At 36.9% G+C, this 13,073-nt stretch overlaps 3 protein-coding genes across 3 annotated transcripts; 1 reads left to right on the forward strand and 2 right to left on the reverse strand.

The window, feature by feature from the left end:
- Window positions 1-973: 973 nt before the first annotated feature.
- Window positions 974-2,936, reverse strand: LOC103946292 (signal recognition particle 14 kDa protein). The gene is made up of 4 exons (XM_048581770.1): window positions 2,779-2,936; window positions 2,287-2,380; window positions 2,047-2,156; window positions 974-1,373 (listed from the first exon to the last, which is right to left on the reverse strand). The coding sequence occupies exons 1-4, from the start codon at window positions 2,779-2,781 to the stop codon at window positions 1,221-1,223; spliced, it is 360 nt and encodes a 119-aa protein (XP_048437727.1). The 5' UTR covers window positions 2,782-2,936; the 3' UTR covers window positions 974-1,220.
- A 2,492-nt stretch (window positions 2,937-5,428) lies between these two features.
- On the reverse strand, window positions 5,429-8,420 carry LOC103946448 (proline-rich receptor-like protein kinase PERK14). Its single transcript, XM_048581764.1, has 9 exons — window positions 8,198-8,420; window positions 7,891-8,018; window positions 7,691-7,788; window positions 7,032-7,606; window positions 6,613-6,776; window positions 6,282-6,346; window positions 6,040-6,160; window positions 5,618-5,770; window positions 5,429-5,503 (listed from the first exon to the last, which is right to left on the reverse strand). Exons 1-9 carry the CDS (start codon window positions 8,418-8,420, stop codon window positions 5,429-5,431), a joined length of 1,602 nt encoding a protein of 533 aa, XP_048437721.1.
- A 2,599-nt stretch (window positions 8,421-11,019) lies between these two features.
- On the forward strand, window positions 11,020-11,929 carry LOC103946293 (40S ribosomal protein S30). Its single transcript, XM_009356947.3, has 3 exons — window positions 11,020-11,178; window positions 11,256-11,393; window positions 11,653-11,929. Exons 1-3 carry the CDS (start codon window positions 11,175-11,177, stop codon window positions 11,697-11,699), a joined length of 189 nt encoding a protein of 62 aa, XP_009355222.1. The 5' UTR covers window positions 11,020-11,174; the 3' UTR covers window positions 11,700-11,929.
- Window positions 11,930-13,073: the final 1,144 nt, after the last annotated feature.

Below are 13,073 nucleotides of genomic sequence, written 5' to 3' on the forward strand. Positions count from 1 at the left end.
GTCCCACCATCATTTTTTCACACAGGTAAGTGAAATCATGATGTTGTTTGGATAGTTTGAATAAATTGAAGCGGTTGCGCTTGAGAAGAACTTGAGAGAAGGTGGGCGGTTAGAGAGCTTTAATTTTGTACCTTTTGACAAAATGACAATCATATCCCTATTTTTCCTCTTTTACCCCTATTTTTTTGAGAAAATGACAATCATATACCTATTTTTCCCATGGCAAAACAATAAATATTTCTACTAATTAATAAAACACACATTGTCAACCAAAACCCTATGAAATTACCAGTTTAACTCTCTGATTAAAACAGAACATGAATAAGAAATATGGGGTAGAAATGTAATTTCACACAACCAAATTTTGTTTTTTTTTTTTTTCTCAAAACCTCACCTACAGGCTACATGTGATCCTAACATATCTCTAATTATAAAAAATAATAAATAATAAAAAAAACTTCTCACTCCTACATTCTCTATCACTCTCTTCTTCTCTCCTTCTATTTCAAAAACAAAAATAAAAAATTTTCTCGCACACTTTGTGTGTGCCCATATGCTGTGTAATATTAAGAAAAAATATGCACTTATTAAAAAAAATTGTCTCATCATCATTATTCCATACTCTTTTTAAAATTTTAAAAACTAATCACTCCTTAATCAATAACAAAAACTAAAATGAAATTGTTCACACACACAGAATGTGTGGTCATTTGCTAGTTTTAAACAAAAAAAAAGTCAAAAAAATTCTGAACGCACGATGCACGATGAATGATTAAGATGTGAGGATTCATAGGATCCCCACAATTTAGATCCGGATGGGATCCAAATCCTTTGATTATGAACCTCCATACCTTCAACATTCAATAATCAGAAATATTAAGCTTAAAAGAAAAAATTAAGAATTGAAATTTTTTTGGGTGGTTGTGCTTGAGTTGCAGATATGGAGGAAAACGAAAAAAAAAAGAAGATTATATATCTGCAAAAGAACTCCCTGTTGATTCATCCAAAATCATGAGGACATATCCAGCAGAATTTAGTATCTCATCCTCAATCTCAACAAAAGAAAAAAAAACAATTTGTGCTCAAGTCCTATAAGCCCATAAAATTGGGAAATTCTCTTTTTCCTTTTTTCTGATTCTAAATCCTCGACCAAAGTTGAAATGGAAACATTAACACAAACTTAATTCCAGTTTCGCAGGGCTGTACAGAAAGGGACTCTGTCACACTCTCTTCGGCTTCTTTGCACCTCCTTTCTTATCTGATTCTGCAGCCTTCTTCTTTTCCTTCCTCTCCCGCTTCTTTAAAGCCGTCATATGAGCCTTTAGGATGGTTGCATAAGAGGATTGAAACCGCTGGTGTTCCTTTGGCCCAACCTTTCCAATTGAATTCCAATTAACAATGTCAGCCAACTACACTTGACGTATAAAACCAGAAACAAGAATATCATGTTCGGGCTCTATGCTTTAGTTAGCATGTGTGTGCTGTTTCGTATAATTGTATGTTTTTATTATGTTTCTCATCAAATGAAGTAGAGCACGGCTAGTTATAAGTAGAAAAACAAAGCAATTAGCAGTCAATGCGTAAACGATATAAAGATTTTTGTATAGGAGGAAGAGTAATTAACACTTTAAGTAAGCACTTTCGGTATAATGGTATTGCATGTGCAAAATAGGTTTTACCATTTGTTTTACTGTTGTTAACATCAACTCAACTCACACTACTGTAAAAGAAGCAAAGTCGGCAACACAACGACATGCGAAATCCACCGTTAACTACTACTAAAACAATTTCCCTGCCCAAGAACCTAATTATACTGAACTTCTGATGACATTTTACTATGGTATATAAAACTAAACCAAAAGCCCCAAAGGCTTAGACACACGCACACAAACACAGAAGAAGAATCTAAGGGCGAATTGTCTCAGTTTTAAATCACATAGTGGTTCCTATTTCATGAAATTACTTTCATTTAGTAAGGTAATAAATTGAAATATTTGGAAAAAACATATGACCAAGTAATACATGTCAAGGGGCAGAAACACATACCGAAGTAGAAATTGTCTTATTCCCAAGTGTTGCACGAATAAGGCATCGGTAATCAATTTCCTCACCGGCAGTTTTCATTTTATTCCTCTGCACCTTAGACTTCATGGATGCTGAAATACATACAAGATTGAAAAGTACCTCACACATTGTAATAAAACAACCCAAATACGCACGAATTACACTAACAAAAGAAAAAAGCAAACCCATTGAAAGAAAACAGAAGGAAACTTGTGCACATACATCGTTTGAAGGTAACCCAGACGGAACCCTTCTCGGTGCTTTTCTCAAACATGCTAGTGAGTTCGTTAAGAAATGGATCAGGCTGTAAAAGAACCTACAATAAGAAGTAAAATAAATCGTATCAGAATAATCTCCTCAGTCCAAATACAAGACATAACTATATCAAAAAGGAATCAACCCAACAAAATAGCATCAGGCAGGGAATGCACATTCATCACCATCGCAAATTTCACAAACAAATTTTGGTTCTGCATTTGGGTTTCGTTAACTCGATTAAGATTAACAATTTTATGGAGATTCAAATTAAAACGAACCAACAAAAACACAATTATCATACAAATTGTCCGAGTAAATCACTCCAAACACAAGGCAAAGCAGGAAAATTGAAGGAAACCCATGTGAGTAGATGAATCCGTGAATCTATGCGTACATGTATGTTTGCACAGAATCGAAGCAATTGAGAGGGAGAAGGAGAAATTGAAGATACGATACCATTGTGTGATTGCGAAGAGGCTTTTCCTTCTTCGATGCGATCCGGGGATGGACGGATTCTTAAACCCTAGAAAATCAAATCAAGGTTTAGTTTGGGGATTTTACGATCGGAGGAGATTATGAATTCTGAGGAGCTGTGAACATGTTGGAGCCGCTTGACCGTATGTCGAATTACCCTTATAACCCTGAAAAAGCCGGTTTTAATGGGCTTGTCTAGCGCAATTGTAATGTTTCTTGGCCCAAAGCTAGTTTGCTTTGGGGAGATTAAGATTGCGATCAAAGATTAAAGAAATTGACTTAGCTTATCAAAATACATTGATCGATTCATAGAGTTTTGTGTTTAAGATCGACTAAAATATAGTAAAAATCATCTATGTGAAAAAAAATTAATAAAATATAAAAAATTTTAATCATCTGTATAAAAACAGATGGTCGTATTTAGTAAAAAAAAACATTTGCTTCTTTTTATTGACTAAACAATTTTAATTTTAATTGATTTTTCCAATAATAATGTTTAGAAAGTGATTTATAATGTGAAAAAAAAAATAATCTTTTGTAAAATTTAAGTTCCACGAACAGTCAATAATACTTTTGTTGTTGCAGTTAATATCATTTAGGGATGTAGTGTGTAAATCTAGAAGTAGATTCGAATATGATTCGGATATCTAATCCCTTTAAGGCTTGTATTGCTTGCGAGGAAAGAAAAGCTCACTTGATTATTATAAATAAAGCCACAAAACAACAAGGGAGAGTGCAATTTACAACCACTGAGCTCTCTCTTGTCGTCCTTCCCTACCCTCATCATTCAGATTTTCCTTCAACACCTTACAATCACGAATTGTATCTCTGATGGGAAGATCGAATCAAGAATGGTGTTCAAGAAATCGCTATCCAAGTATCTTCCAAACTTTATCTTTGTTAAAGTTTTATAAGCCTTTATGCATGTTAACCATGCCATGAAACATGAATCCTAATTTCAATTTCAAACTTATTTCTTGCTATTTTTGGAATCCTACTTCGTGCATGGTTCCGTTTAGTCGGTCTAGAACCCTATATAGTTCGGATTCTATTGAGTTAGTCTAAAATCCTACTTCATACAAGGTTCCGTTGAGTTGGTCTGGAACCCTATATTCTTTGGATCCCATTGAGTTGGTCTTGAATCCTATTTCGTGCATGGTTCCGTTGAGTTGGGCTGGAACCCTATATTCTTTGGATTCCATTAAGTTAGTTTGGAATCATACTTCGTGCATGGTTTCATTGAGTTGGTCCGGAACCTTACATTCTTTGGATTCCATTGAGATGGTCTAGAATCCTACTTCGTGCATGGTTTCATTGAGTTGGACCGAAACCCGATATTCTTTGGATTATATTAAGTTGGTCTGGAAACCTTCGTGTATAGTTTCATTGAGTTGGTTCAGAACCCTATATTCTTTGGATTCCATTGTGGTGGTCTAGAATCCTACTTTGTCATGGTTCCATTGCTAGAGTGTAATGAATTATGCTCGTTGAGTTTCATTTAGTTGTTCTGGAACTCAATGTTTTCTAGCTAGTTAATGCCATGAGAAATTCTGGAAGTCATTGCAGATACAAGATTTTATTTATTTATTTATTTATGCTTAACAAAATGGTGAATTACGATTGACTTGATCCCTCACAAGGTATGTAGGCAGTCTAATCTACACCCATATAATAAAATAAAATGTTACTCCACTGTTGAACTAATGGTTTTTTTAGTCATGTCTCAAATTCGGGGGTGTGACAGATAACGCCACCACATCGAACTAAAATGGGTTTGCCAGTTATGTTTCACCTTCAACTATTCGCTACTTAGAACCCTTGATAGGCGATCTCTTTACATACTAATTAGATGTTCTTCCCGCTGTTAGGAGAGAGAAGGAACACCAACATTCACAATGAACGACGTGAATTCAAGTGGTCAGTCCTTGTGTCTCATCTCGATCTCTGTATCACACACTGTCAAATTGAAGTGCGACACATTCTAGATCTTTAGAGCGTAGCTCAAAGCATGCTACACACTTTTACTGATCTAGCAAGAGTGAGGAGTTCACATATACATGTTGCAAACATGCTTACAAGGATTGATGTACCAAGAAGGCATGAGAGCAGCATGCTGCCCCCACTTGTATTCCAGTGAGGTCGGCCTCACCTAATGGGAGTGCTCATGCAATATTAGTGGTTAGCCAATCAGTTGCCCATGCTCGAAGAGAGGCAGACCAGTTAGGTCCGAAGGATTCGTACCCTCGAAAGATGATGAATATGACACAGCCAATTCCTAGTTTTGTAGCTATCACTTCTGTTTCAATGCATGAGGTTATTGTAGATTATGGTAGTTTCACGGAAGAGACATAACCGCCTCGCGATAATCAAAAAATCCACTATGCATGTTTGGAAGCACTTTGGAAAAGAAATGAGATAATAGGCAACGATGCACTTGCATATACTGTATCTACTGATCTTGCAAAGAGATGACAATAAAGAACCAAGTTTCATAAACGAATGTTAGCATAAAACGGATTGACCTAAATGAAAAGATTATTACAAGTTGCTAGCTAAGGTATTAATAGAATGCGTTCAACCAGTCATATCACACATCATAGAGAGATTGTGTAACTTTGTAAGAGACAAATTATCAATCTCGTTGACTTTTTTCAGTTTTGCAGTGGCTAAAAACCGCAAGTTCATCACCTCGAACAATGGCTATGGCCTGTGAAAAATTCCACAAGTTATGCATTAGTAGCAGTGTATAAAAATAGAACAGCATTTGATAATAAAATTAGGACAGTGTTTGATTCAGTTCATTACGAAGACACTGAATTACCTCACTTATACAAAGTTTGTGATCTGAATCAACTTTTAGGCAGTGCAACGCTGCGCGAGCCATATACTGGACCATCCTAGCTTCACCAGCAGTTTCCGTCAATCTGCAGTCCATCAGTTCACCAAAGTCACCATTTTCTAGAAGTGGCAGTGCCTGTTTTGCAAGTGAAAAATCTTTCATTAGGCCGCAAATTTCTACTTCCTAACCAAAAGAAAAAGACTATCATTTTCCTTGACGATTAAATCTATGTCCTAGCCAATTAGTAGCCTGTTTCAGAGTTTATTGTCAAATCAGAAACATGTTACGGAATACAGTTCTGAAGATGCAGTTCCAGTTAAATGAAGCAATTGTCCTTGAAGTTTTTTCCAGTCACATTTGAGCTAGAATGACCGGCTTTAGGTTGGACATACGAGAGATCTTACCCATTCAATCATGGACTGGTCCTTCCCTTGGTCGTGAACCGGACTTACACACTTTCCAGTAATAAGCTCCAGTAGGAATTTTCCATAATCTTGTACATCGCCAAAATGGCGCTTGTCATATCTAGTTTAAAATATCAAACAGCAGCTATATGAGAATATGAATTAGAACATTCTTTACAGTTCTATCCTATTAAATTAAATGCTTGTGCAGGTTATGAGGCATAATTACGAAGTTCTCTTACTTGGCTATCGAATCTTTAGTCGGAGGGGAATTCTTAAGCCACTCAGCAGATATGAAGTTGCAGAGCTTGAAGAGCAGTAGTCAAAGCCAAGTACTCGGTTATAAGCAATAAGTCGAAGAGCATGATGAGTAGTAAAAAAATCAGTTGTGTTCGTTACTAACTCATCCAATTTTGTAATTATTGTAAAACCATATTTGAAGAGATCAACAAAGTTGAATTCGTTGTACAAATTCTATCGAATTTCCTTTCTTTTTTTTTTTTAATTATATTGGCTGATAACTTGGCATTGTTTCCGTTCCTGTATGCATATGAAGTATCAGGATGTACTTACCATTGCGGAGTAACCATGAGAAAGAGCAACGCTGAAAGCACGAACATTTTTGTGAACAATAGATCCATCAACACACTCCTCATGGAGATAACGCAAGCTTCGGCCTATTTCTAGAGCGATAGACCACCTCACTCCCCACCCCAGTTTCTCGGCCAGCTCATCACCTACAAACTGATAGAGGTCAGTTTGAGTATTCTATTCTGTGCAAGAACAAAACTGAAAACAATGTAGTCTGTTATGGAAGCCGAAAAAACAGAAGAACATCAAGCGGCTCATAATAATAGAAGGGATATCTATTTACCAATCAACTATGATAAGAAGAATGTGCGTGTGTGTGTTTCGAGTTCATTAACAAAGTACTTGTAAATCAAGACTTTCGAAAACTAGGATGCATCAGTTAGAGAAGTAGTCGTTCTTACATTGCAAGTTCATGTCAACGGTACCCAAACAAGGGAAGTCAAAAAGCAAGAATGCAGAAACGCCTGTGCTGCAGTACCCAACAAGGTTTGAGATGTTGCGGTGGCTCACCCGGGAAAAGATCTGTAGGATTGACCAGAAGCCTTTGTTTGTTTTCTGTAAAGACTTTACTAGAACAGGTGTTTCTTGTAATAGCCCCTGATGAACTGCTATGTCATCCACAACTACTGTAATGTTATCATCAGCAAAGCCATTCGTTATCACTTCAAGTTCGTTGTAAGAAAACGCCCGAGGAAAACCACTTCTCCAAGACAGAGGATAGCAACAAGGATTCTGAGGATATGGTGCGGGTGCACTTATATTTCTTAACTTGCAAGCACTGAAATCTTTACTATGCTCTTCCCGAGGATGCTCTACAGGAGCTGCTGAATCATAATTTGGCTCAGGATTGCTCGGGCAAATCTCAGCAGGCTGTGTATCATTCGATAGCATCAAGCTAGCAAAATCTTTTTCCTTTACTACTGCAATGTTGCACCTTACACGTCCTCGTAGATAAACTTTCAATTTCCTAAAGTGACTGAAAACCGAAAAAAAATAAATTTAGAAGAAAAATAGAGGGAGAAGAGAACACCGGGGTACTATATATGAACCTGTGGCATACCAGTCTAATACAATCCAACGGGTATTAAGGTTCTGTGATTCCTTAATTGCCAGTGTCGCGGGACAAAACCCGACTGCAAGCTTAAACACCAACCTCACCTGCACATAACAGTAAACCATAGTTTTTTAGCATGGGAACATATTCATAACATTTGACAAAACTGACATGTAAAAAGATAAATAAGAAGAAAAACCAGGAACCTCATTCTTTGTGCAGTGACTATATAAAGGCTGAAGGCTGGTCCGGTATTGTCCTCTTTTTCGCTGGATTTCTTCTCCAAGATCGACAGGATCCACTTCCTCGTGGTCAATGAATACTGATCTCTCCCCTGCAGAACATAAGCTGGTATATAGTTGGCATATATATATATATAGTAGTACGTAGCAAAGAAAGCAACACATGTGTTACATGTATATACGTAGCAAACATGGGCGTAGCCAAGTTTCGAATCCCCCACCGTAATTTTGATTAGGTTATTAAATTATCATTCAAACAAAAGAAACTTACATATTCCAGAGGCGCGGAGACCCGTGAGCAACTTAAACAGAAAGCATGAGTTCTTCTTGGCATGGTGATCAGTGAAAACAACTAAAACAAGGATGGTGTCACCGGGTTTAACGATATGTTTGAGAGCCCATTCGACGGCTTCCACACTTCCTTTACTCCTATTTGCATCGACAGCGACTATCACGGCCTCTCTTTGGGATGACTGCAACTGCAAACCAGCCATCTCCCTCTCTTTCCACCGTTTTTATTTACTATTTAGGAGAGGTTTCGCTTGTGATCATCAGAGGATTTTGGTGTTGCTCTGAATCTTTTTATCTTCCGATATGTTGGGTTTGTTTGTTCCTGACTTGGACAACTCCGTCATCGACAAGATGAACAGTCGAACGAGGTTGGTTTACGTTAGTTATTATCGTTGGCAATGAGGCTATCAGCAACAGCTTCTAAATTTTGTTTCATTGTTTGGAATGAAAGGAATAATTTTTCTTCGCCCTATTTTCTTCTTATTTATGGTAAGGCCGGCCGGATCTCTTGTTTTTTGTTGTCGTGAGTTTTGTTTGACATTATCTCACTGCTAGCTGCTGAAATACATTTTTCAGTACAGAAAAGAACCCATTATTTGGTCTCCCAATAGTAGAAAATACGAGAACCCATTATTTGGATTAAACATAAGCTATGAGACAGAGATATAAATGGATCATTTTATCCACGATCGAATTTATATTTATTTAATACACCATTCTCAATGAAAATGTTTGGAAAAGAAAACAAAAGAACAAACAACGTTTGCGAGATAGGAAATGATTTTTCATCACGTAATATCTTTTTGTCCAAAAAAAAAAAAAAAACAAAACCCTTGCATATAACGAGAGCACTCGTTGCGAGAGGAATATTTGCCCAACGAAAATTTGTTTTGGTGGTGCAAGACCAAAAAAAAATTTGCGACAAAATACGCTCTTGACATCATTTTTTACGTGATACATGAATGGTTAGCGCGACAATATATTTCGCCTCCTCGTAAATAGTGGGCGACAAATGGCTTTCATTTTTTGTGGCGCGAAATCCTAAAAAGTTTGGAGGGACGTTAATCGTAGAAGTTCTTTGGCCGACGAAGTGGGTACTTTAGGCGTCAAAACGTTCATCACTCAAAGTTTCTTTTGTTTCAGAAGAAATCCCAGATCCGAACAGCTCTGTCCTCATTTTATCTTCTTCCTCCTCTTTTGTGCACTCTCCCTCAAATTCCAAAACATATTTTATTCTCATCATCGACGATCGAAAGTCTCCACTATAAGTCTCTCTTTCTCTCCCTATTAAAACTATAATTATTATAATAAAAAGAAGCGGGTAAACGGATAACCGGTTACTCGTTTATTTTAACATTTAGACTATAATTATTATAATAAAAAGAAACGGGTAAACAAATTTTACATATATAAAATAAACGGATAAATGGTTACTCGTTTATAACCACAGTTAATACCCATAATTACTCATTTAAATTTCAGCGGTAAACGGTTATACCTATAATCGTTTATTTATCTAAACGGTTACCCATAACTGTAACCGTGAAGTTTAAATGGGCGGGTAACTGTGTTTACCCATAACCGCGAGTATTTTGCCCATCTCTAGTGCTGGTGAATCACATGATGGTGGTCAGAGGAGGCTAAAATGCTTACATGAGTCATTTTGGCTCCTAAAAGAATAGACTGTCGTGATAAAAGCACCAACTGATCCTTAAAAAAAAAGCAATTTTTGTGGTGGGGAGGTGGTGGCATGAGTATGTGTCGCATAATTAAAATAACAGAAATTATTATTGAGAAATTTTATTTGAACCTATATAATCTCTTTTTACACCCAACTTACTTTTTTCACCCATATTATAACTTTATTAAACCATCAATATCTCTTTAAGCCCATATTTACTACCTAAATTACCCTTACAAACCTATTTCAATTGTTAGATTCATCCATACACTCATTTAGAAATAAAAACCCAAAATTTGTAAAGAGAAGTCCATTTCAAGTTAGAACTACGAAAAAGTGGACAAATTCTTAATCCAAACAATATGATCGTCCTTGCAATCATATTGCAAAAGAGCTTGTCGCACTAGTTTAGGGGTTTTTTTGCTTGTTTCAAATGGTCTAAATCTGAATTCTAATTGCTATTGTTTATGAATTCTTATTTTTCTTCCCGCTCTGGTTTAAGTTGAAGTCCTCTCTCTGGTTGTGAATATCTATCAATTAAGTACATGATTTAACCGACTATTTTTAGGGATGAATATTTATCTTTAGGATGTATTTTGTTGGATGAAATTTCAAATCTTTTAGTTTGATTTACGGCATGCATGCATGGATGAAAATAAAGGTAGGATGATATATGTTTGTGATGGTCAGTTGGATCAAACAGATAATTATTCTCTTCAAAGCTCCAACTTTCCCAAGATTTCCAAGCCCTCGGCAATTTCAACTTAAACGATTCATGGTTGTTTCGCCGGATATGTCATAGTAAATATACTAGTGTAAGTCCATGAAGAGCCATAGAATCCTCTTATGCATGTCATTTGATTTGTTTGACCTCAGCACTACGACATCTCCCATTGCTGATGTTGTTGATTTGTTTGTGCTTTGGTGTTTGTTTGGGTTTATTGATAAATTTTAGTTGTATTGTTAAATTCATCTTGTATTTGATGGTAATTATGTATTAGGGTAAAAAAGACAATTAACATTTAAATTTTAAGTTTGGTGTAAAAAAAAATTATCTGAATTCAAATAAAAATTCCCTTATTATTTTGTGGACGCTACAAGGGTATAATTGAAAATTTGTGGTTCAATTGGTGGCAATGCTGTAAAATGGTACGAATAAAAACACTCCAGCTCCACCAAAACCCTAACTGCGAAGGGAGGCGCGATAAACAGACACAAACACGCTTCCGTCGTCCTCAGTCTCTCTGCCGGCGAAGATCAGCATCTGCAGTCAGCCATGGGTATTTGATTCGGTTTTATTGTATATGTATTTTTACGGTGTCTGATTGGTCGATGACGGTGAGTGAGTGCTGTGCAGGTAAGGTTCACGGGTCGCTCGCACGTGCCGGAAAGGTTAGGGGTCAGACCCCGAAGGTCGCCAAGCAAGACAAGAAGAAGAAGCCCAGAGGCCGCGCCCACAAGCGCTTGCAGTACAACCGGAGATTCGTCACCGCCGGTAAGCTTAGCTCATCCCTCTCCTCACTTCCTCAATTTAATTTAATTTAATTTTTTGAATTAGGGTTTCTTTCTTCGGATTTTGATAGCTTAGTTCAGTTGAAATGATGTTTTGTTTATCTAACACACACACACACACACACAAACACACACACACACACACACACACACACACATATATATATATATATAGTTGGATTTGGGAACAAAAGGGTTGATAATTTGGATGGCTCTGATTGTAATTTTGATTGGAATTGCAGTTGTTGGATTTGGGAAGAAGAGGGGGCCTAATTCTTCTGAGAAGTAAGGTTGCTCTTTGGGGATTTTTTGCTGTTTTCTTATGAGGCTTTAGTTTCATTTGAAGTGTTTATTTTGTAGCCAGATTATGGTTTGACATTATCTATTGGTTCTGTTTTGTTGTTCTAAGGCATGTTTTTGATGTCCGGATTAGGAAATGCTTCCTAATATCGGCTAGTTTTCAGTCTTTGACTACATGATTGTTCGATGCAGTTCTTAATTTAATTTCTGATCTGGTCATTCCGTGTTGTTACATTGTTAGGATTGATTAGAATTAATGATAGATAAACAAAAGATTGATGCTGCCTTTATATGAGCTTGCTGAAGTCACTGGTAGTCTCAAATACTAGACGGGTACAAGTTTAACGAGCTGTTTGATTTTCAGATATCTAGATATATGTGGTACGATTTTTATTTAAACGAGGAAGCTTTTCGAACTCTGCATTTTCTGTTTCTGCCAATGGCAACATTGCTCTCCTCTTAACAACGTTATCGTTCTTTCACTCCTTTTTCTTAAGCCTTCACCTTGAGTGACTATCCTTCGTTCTGAGGTGCCATCGCTTTTACTTCCACAGCTCCACCTCTTAGATCTAGAGGTGTTGGACTTCTCTTTCTGTGAGTTATGTTTTTCATTTAATAGAAGAAAATGGATGAACCCCACTATTTCCTCATTAAGTGTTCCTTGGTGGAACAAGAACTCTAGTCACACCAAAGAACGGGCCTTCCAAGCTGACATTGATGAATCAAAGGCAACACTTTGGTAGTGACCCGGAACAGAAGACCCAGTTCTAGATGTTTCAGTCAAGTAGAGAAGTTGGTTTGTACTAGAACGTACAATGTTGGTAGTGACCCGGAACATAAGACCCAGTTCTAGATGTTTCAGTCAAGTAGAGAAGTTGGTTTGTACTAGAACGTACAATGTAGAGTTTTGATTCAGTACTTGCATTTAGTTTAAAACCTGTTAAGAGCGGATGTTTCTGACCACATAAATGGAATTGAATCATATGAATATACGAGAGTAACCGATAATGCTCTCGTGTTTGTGAAGTACCGTGGGTGTGGGATGATTGATGCACATAAAAAGTCAGATGGAATATCAGAGATGAACTTGGTTTCTTGTGATGTAACATGATAACTAGGGTCCTTGTGGATAGAGTCGGGCATTCTAGTTGTGTGTGGCGATGTTCGTAAACATTTTGGAAGATGACTCCGGCATTATTTCTGTTGGAGCTCATCTTTGCTTGAAGAAAGTTTTGTTCAAAGTGGTTTGATGCTCGAAAGCAGGTGTTGATACGCGTTGTGGGTCGGTTGACAAGTATTGATAGTGTCTTGGTTGTATGTTTGATGGTTGATGAGATGTTATATTATCGGACACTAGGGTGAA

The sequence above is a fragment of a genome, unplaced genomic scaffold (assembly GCF_019419815.1).
Source record: "Pyrus x bretschneideri cultivar Hongxiangsu unplaced genomic scaffold, Pyrus_bretschneideri_v1 Contig17, whole genome shotgun sequence".
Taxonomy (NCBI): Eukaryota; Viridiplantae; Streptophyta; class Magnoliopsida; order Rosales; family Rosaceae; genus Pyrus; species Pyrus x bretschneideri.

Coding starts and splice junctions, on each gene's coding strand:
- LOC103946292 (XM_048581770.1), bottom strand. Junction 2,157..2,286: donor CTGGGTTACCTTCAAACGAT/GTATGTGCACAA, acceptor TATGTATTTCAG/CATCCATGAAGTCTAAGGTG. Junction 1,374..2,046: donor ATAAGACAATTTCTACTTCG/GTATGTGTTTCT, acceptor TCAATTGGAAAG/GTTGGGCCAAAGGAACACCA.
- LOC103946448 (XM_048581764.1), bottom strand. CDS start 8,420: ATGGCTGGTTTGCAGTTGCAGTCATCCCAAAGAGAGGCCGTGATAGTC. Junction 8,019..8,197: donor TCTCCGCGCCTCTGGAATAT/GTAAGTTTCTTT, acceptor TATGTTCTGCAG/GGGAGAGATCAGTATTCATT. Junction 7,789..7,890: donor GTCACTGCACAAAGAATGAG/GTTCCTGGTTTT, acceptor TGTTATGTGCAG/GTGAGGTTGGTGTTTAAGCT.
- LOC103946293 (XM_009356947.3), top strand. Junction 11,394..11,652: donor CCGGAGATTCGTCACCGCCG/GTAAGCTTAGCT, acceptor TTGGAATTGCAG/TTGTTGGATTTGGGAAGAAG.